The sequence below is a fragment of the Eurypyga helias genome, unplaced genomic scaffold (genome assembly GCF_000690775.1).
Source record: "Eurypyga helias isolate BGI_N326 unplaced genomic scaffold, ASM69077v1 scaffold26143, whole genome shotgun sequence".
NCBI lineage: Eukaryota > Metazoa > Chordata > Aves > Eurypygiformes > Eurypygidae > Eurypyga > Eurypyga helias.
In genome coordinates, this window is record NW_010241049.1 from 1,741 (window position 1) to 8,393 (window position 6,653).

The following is a 6,653-nucleotide window of genomic DNA, read 5'->3' on the forward strand; positions in this document are numbered from 1 at the left end:
GGTTAGCACAGCTCCTTCGTGGGCTGGACCGAGCTGGGCTGAGCCACTCGTCATCAGGCAGTGGGACAGGGGCCTGAGGCATCTGAGTAGCTAGTTAACCTCTCCACAAGCCTTCCTGGCGTTCCTGATCCACCTTTAATTCTGCCCGAGCGTGCTGGGTGCGTGAGGAGTGGCTGTATCCTACAGCGAGGTGTGACTGGCAGTGCCGGGAGGGTTTGTGAGCTGTTTTTTATCACTTAGAGGTGTCGCACGCCGGACTGTCGCATTCCTGGGCTGGCTGTACTGAAACACCAAAATACCTGAGTAAAGTGCAAAAAATGAGGCCAGGCTTACTGACTGCCTACCTCGTGAAAGAGCTGCAGTTTATTTTCACCGTACCCAAGGTAAGATTCCCCTCATAGGAGGGTACGGGCATCAGGAATGTTGTTGGGAAGATGGAGAGCGGATTGCACTCGAGTTCGGGGTGGGCTGCAGTAGTGCCCGTAACCGGGGGCAGGTACATGGCGGCTGTGTCGGTGACCGGGTTGGCGATATACTCGGACACGGTCTGCGTGTGCTCCGTCACCTCCACCGCCATCCTCTTGTAGAGGTCAGGATGCTGCTGCTCGCAAACCTCTCCATCCGCTGTGCTGGGGAGAGCCTGGTAGTCCTGCCCCGAGCCGCTCCCGGGCAGCCAGTCGCCGCTTCCCCGGCTGCCGGAGAGGAGCTTCTCCTGGAGGGTGCGGGGGTCGGCCTTCGCGAAGGCTTCCTCCACGTGGGTTGTTTGGGGCTCTTCGAAGCTGCCGGCGCTGTGCAGGAACAGGGGGGAGGGCAAGCTCAGCTCGGGCTGCGGAGGGACCCAACAATTAATGATGTGATCGATATCCTCTGCCCTTCCACCCCCACCACGCAAACATCCCTCTGCACAGCAGCTAATACCACTAAAAATGTAAGATCTTTACGTTATTCTCACATTTAATTTGCATTTTAATATGTCCCACAGTGTGAGAACAGAGCTCATCCGCTATCAGAGATCGCTGGATTTGCTGCATTAAGACATTACTGACTTGCACAGCTCCGAGCGCTTTTTCTTCTGAAGGTGGTGGGATTAGAAGGAAAAAAAAAGTCCAAATTACCTTCGTAGAGAGGTAGTTCTTGGCCCACGTGGCGTTGGCTGGGTCTGGGATGGCTTTGCTCTGCCACTGCGGCGCGAGTGCCGAGAGGAACGAGTGTAACCTGCAGATTGAACGCGCGCAGTTAAACGCTCGGATGCCGATACCTGCCGACCCGGACGTGGCTACCGAAGCGCTCGGTGTGGATCTGATGGGAGGGGGATACCGCAGAGAGCCCAGCTGCGTGGGGAGCTCCTCAGCGGGGGTGAATGCTGCCCAGCATCCTCCTCCTGCCAGATGTCTGCCCGCGATCCAGAGCGTGCCGGATCCAGCCACGAGCCCCAGCCCTGCGCGACCCAGCTGGCGACACGTGCACGTTGCTCTAAAGGAAACCAGTTTTTAACCTCCGGGTTTAACTTTGCTCCCAGACTAAGTGCCAAGGGTTGTACCCCTCCCATTTTGTTGGGGTGGAAGCAGACCGTGAGCTCTAGGTTAAAAATTCACAATATATGTGAAATGAGGCTCTATTTTAAGGTCAGCAGGTGTTCCTGTTAACGTTTGTGCACTCTGAAGCCTTTATTCAGAACAATCCTCACTGTTCCCCAAGGTGTCCTGAAAGGCCATGACCTTCTAATAACAATTCCATGTGTTATTGGAACGTAACAGAGGGATCCACTCACGCTTTTCTTGCCGGAGGCAGAGAACAGATGCAGGCTGAGAGGATGAGGAAGCTGCAGGAGAGCACGACAGCCATCCAGTCCCCAGCACCTGCAATATGGAACACCCATCACTCATCTTCATTAAAAAACCCAAAACATTTAAATACGCCAGTTCAAGTTGGACAACAGCGGCGGCACGACTAGCATCGGCGCTCACAAATCAACCAACATGGCTTTTTGGGTCAAAATCGGGAATTCTGGATGGACTGTTGGCGACAACAGTACTTTGCAACATGAAGATGTCCACCAACGTGTTTCGAGATCCACAGTCTGCACCCCAAACCACGCAATTGCCGATCTCTTCCAGCACAGGACCAGACGACGTTAATTTGGGGTGATGCGTGCAGCGGGGAGGTGTTAAGTAGGAAAGATCTCCCCAAATTCAGTGCCTCTTTCACACACGGTCAGTGTTTCTCGGTGAACACCTTGGCTTTACTGTGCTTGCACCATCTGCTTAACAGGCCATTTTTGCAAATCCAGGTTGTATACCAGGAAAACCTGAGATTGGTCCGTATTGCTTTAATTTCCTCTCCTGCTCAGCAAACCGGGTTTCTCTCCAGAGGACCCCTGCTCCCGTGCTGCGGGGATGAGTTTCCTAAGGTACGCCACTCGGGAGCTTGGAGTTATTGTGGCACAGTGCTGGGGAGGAAACGCAGCGAAACAAGCTTTCTGGAAATACCTGGGCACAAATTTTATCAACTCCCTTCTTGGGTTTTAGTAATAATTTGTCTTGATCTGGGCTCACAACTAATTTGATCAAAACAATCCGTCTTGCAGGACAGAAAACCTGATTACTGCTGTTGGCTTTGGGAGAGGGTGTTACTTTTGGGGGGCTCGGGAATGGGGACCCCGCACACGATGCTGTGCTCCTCGGGAAGGCTCCGAGGCCACAGCAGTTTTCGTGCCCACGGGTCCTCACCCAGCCACCGACCCCTGGGAGATGCGGAGATACGCAGGACTTTCTGCAGGGATACCCACGCCAGAGCTTGAAGCACACGGATATCTGGGCCAGCAACCCCGAGGCACCAAACCCTGCTTTCCCCCTCCCCAAGAAACCATCCTGCTGGCCTTCAGCTGCCGTTGAAGGGTACAGCTAACGTCTCAGCATGAAACCAGGCGCTTGAAGACAAAGAGATGCTGTGCTTCAAAGCTACAGCTCTGCCCTTGCTAGAGCAGTGGGAAAAGCATTCCCAGCCTGTGGAAAACAGGTGCCCAAGGGCTAGGACCTCTCCTGGCCCCCCCACCCCAGCAGAGGCTCGTACTCTCGAGGCAGACGAGCTCGGTGTTGCCCCAGGGCCCCTCTCCAGCAGCAGTCGATGCCGTCATCCACAGGACGTAGTGCTCGCCCGGCCGCAGGTGGGTGACCAACAGGGAGCGCTGGGTGCTCCCGCTGGAAACGTCTGGAAGGAAAAAGGGGAGAAGCAGGTGAAGTGCCCGACGCATGCGTTTCCTCTCAACGAGCTGTGCTGAGAGCATAGGGAGGTATTTGACGCTTTAACTAATTTCCTTTTCTATGTTCTTGCATCACTGGAAGGGCCATAAAAGACCCGTGTGCTGGAGGGGTGACCTGTGCCACCATAAAGATGGGACACCCGGGGTCGCGTGTGCTGGCCTCTGCAGCTTGATAGGTGAGTGTCAACCTAACGTGAGGTTTGGGCGGTGGAGCTGTGATGCATCCGCTGAAAACCTTCATGCAGCTTCTGCATAAAATTTAACAACTTCAGGTGTTTCTTGGGTGGAAGCCTGGGAGCTCAGCAGACGGAGTGAGAAGGGAAAAGGGTGCGGGAACGCAGCGGGGGCTGCCTGCCCAGCGTGCCTCCGTGTCACGCGGAGCACGTGCTTGTGGGATGGGGCTTCTAAAAGTCTGTGATGTGCTTGTTGGCAGGGTAACAAGGGCCTGCAGCGGTTGTGGCTTCAGAAAATAACTGAAAGAAGAGAAAAAGAAGAAAAAGCAGGGAGCGATCTGATAGTTCCACATTTAAAACAACTTAGAATGATCTGACTCCAAGCTGGAAGCCTGGAATGTGTGGTCCTGATGGGGTTTAGATGGGATGTCAGGGACAATGCCTTCCCGGAAAGGGCTGTCAGGTGTTGGAAGGGGCTGCCCAGGGAGGGGGGAGTCACCATCCCGGGAGGGGTTTCAGAGCCGTGTGGACGAGGTGCTGAGGGACAGGGGTCAGTGGTGGGCTGGGCAGTGCTGGGGTGACGGTTGGATTTGGTGGTCTTAAAGGACTTTTCCACCCAAACAATTCCGTGATTCTGTTCTGGGATGGGCAGCTGTAGCAGAGGAAGCTGACTGACTCTTGCTGCTGACCCACGCAGCAGACCAGCCCGTGACTCCCTGACCACACAGAGCTCTCTGAAGGCACCGCTCCTCCACCCACAGCACACACACCGCCTTGGTCTTCACCAGGCACCTACTGTAGACGCGTGGGGCTTCCCCGCTGTCCTTCTTCTGCAGGTATACATGGTACCCTGTGATGCAGCCCCTTTGCTGCTGGGCAGGGATTGCCTCCCATGAAACCAAGATGCCGGTGGCCCGCGTTGCTGTATATACCTGGGGACCAGCTGACGGCGCTGCAAAACATAAGACTGGCTATTGAAGCTGAGCTTAAGCTGGCTTAAAAGTATCTGGAAGGGTAGGACTGTGGTTTACCTTCTGCTCTTGAGTATCCCATGACTGATGCCACTTGTCCAGCTCTGTCCCGATAGAGTGCAAACACACTGATCTGATAGCACACGTTATCTTTTATGTGCTCTAAAGAAAGAAATTAAAATAAGTGGATGGTTACTAGTGAAAGTATTTACAGTCATGGCTGAAGTGTTTACATTAGCTGCTTAAATCTGAGGTTAATCTTCTGGTTATTAACACATCTTTCATAAAGAAGGGGGGGAAAAAAGCGCTTCTCTGTGATCTCCTATTTACTTGGCAGAACCTTCCTGTGTGTTAAGCAAGTGGCGTCAGCCCTTGGGAGGGTGAAATCCCTCATTTCCTCATGAAGCAGCAGCTGCTGGAAGAGCTGTACCCTCCGGAGGAAACCTGGGACCACGTTTTGTGCTCCAGGTAAGGGGAGGAGGTGATGTGCTGTTACCCAGCTCATTGCTCTCGGATACGAGGGGCAGGGTTAGGCTGTGCGTGAGGTCACTTAGGAGGCACGAGAATTGGAGAGTCATTTAGGTTGGAAAATGCCTCTAAGACCACCCAGTCCAGCCAAATCTCACACCCTAGTTCTTCCCCCTGCGAGCGTGCGCCCCCCGGGCTGCCCCTGCGGGTTCTTGGGGGGTTGACAGCAGTTTCCCTCCTTTCCAAAGCAGAGCACAAGGCTGTGGTGTGAACACATTGCTTTTCCAGCTCGTTCGAGGGTGGGGAGCTACACACCTCGGAGGCCCGGCATCAGGGCACAGGAGAGGAAAGCGTAACGAGGGTAACGCTCGCTGTCACCCCCACTGTAACCTCATAGCTCTCCGATGTGCACTGCCACGTAGTACCGGTTGGGATTAGTAACCAACAATTAGTAGGAAGGAAATAGTCTTTTCTTAAGCCTTTGATCTCTCGTACCTCTAGCTGGCTTGTTTCATTTCGGAGGGACTGTGATTTTTCAGAGGCGTTTCGCTTACCAGATCTGAATCTCGGCTGCGAGGGACTGTGGAGCTGAGCCCAGCGCAGCCACGGATTATTTTATTTTCCTCCTATACAGAAAGCTTGGAATGCCATCATTTCTTAGGCTGAGCTAGTAAATTATCATTTAAATTACTAAGTTATAATCGGTCTTATTCCTTAAAAACCTTTCAGACTGAAATGGTACCTCGGGAACAGCCTGTCTCGAGGTGGGAGTTACCTGCTATCACGGTGGACAGGCTGGATGCTGGAAGCTTTACCCAGGCTGGATGCGGCTCCGGGCGCGGGCTCCTCTGCGTGTCTGCCCACTCCACGACGTATCCGCTGACGGACGTGGGCGATCCGACGGGCGGTTTCCAGCTGACGAAGATGCTGCTGTTTCCCGTGGCTACGGCAGAGACTTTCTGAGGAGGAGGTAGATCTTACAGGGAGAAAAGAACAACCGAACAAAAAAGACACCGTCAGCGCAAATTTGCCTTGACCCCCGGAGGACTCGGTAAGTTTGATCTGTGTTTTTTGCGGTGTCTTGTCCAGTTTGGCACTACAAGAAGTATAAAAACTAAACTGCAATGGAAAGGGAAGGTCTTTGCGTGAGGGTGATCTCCGTGCTGACAGGAATAGAGCACATTCTTGTCTTGTCTCATGGTGCAGCCGTTTGAACGCACACAGCTTTGCTTGTTTATCCCATCCCCAAGCCCTGACGGACGCTGCCAGGGCACGGACCAACACCCTGCTCCTGCGCCGGAGCCACAAACACACACCGTCCCTGCACGAGGGTGCAGAGGGGGAGGGCGGTCTCTTCTCCCAAGGGACAAGTGATGGGACCAGAGGAAACGGCCTCAAGCTGTGCCAGGGGAGGGTTAGATGGGATATCAGGGACAATGTCTTCCTGGAAAGGGCTGTCAGGCATTGGAAGGGGCTGCCCAGGGAGGGGGAGTCCCCATCCCGGGAGGAGGTTCAGAGCCGTGTGGACGAGGTGCTGAGGGACAGGGGTCAGTGGTGGGCTGGGCAGTGCTGGGGTAACTGTTGGACTGGGTGGGCTTAAAGGCCTTTTCCAACCTAAAAGGCTCTATGATTCAATGATATTTTTGCACCAGTCCTACCTCTACCTAACGAAGGGGCTCAGGTAAGCAGTGCAGTCTGCAGGCTGGGGAGCTGTGCATTTGCCTCTAAAGGGGGAGACCATCCCGCGGATGTTCGATGCAGCACTGGGAAAAGGAGAAA

General features: G+C 54.1%; 1 protein-coding gene across 1 annotated transcript in view; it reads right to left on the reverse strand.

Moving 5' to 3' along the window:
- Positions 1–299: 299 nt before the first annotated feature.
- The window catches only part of LOC104507382 (interleukin-12 receptor subunit beta-2-like), a gene marked incomplete at its 3' end in the record, with an annotated part of 18,198 nt that continues 11,844 nt past the window's right edge, over positions 300–6,653 (reverse strand). The window contains 8 exon segments of the mRNA XM_010148635.1: positions 300–358; positions 361–826; positions 1,116–1,215; positions 1,772–1,859; positions 3,073–3,210; positions 4,232–4,387; positions 4,467–4,568; positions 5,650–5,850. Of these exon segments, the coding sequence (XP_010146937.1) occupies positions 300–358; positions 361–826; positions 1,116–1,215; positions 1,772–1,859; positions 3,073–3,210; positions 4,232–4,387; positions 4,467–4,568; positions 5,650–5,850 (1,310 nt within the window).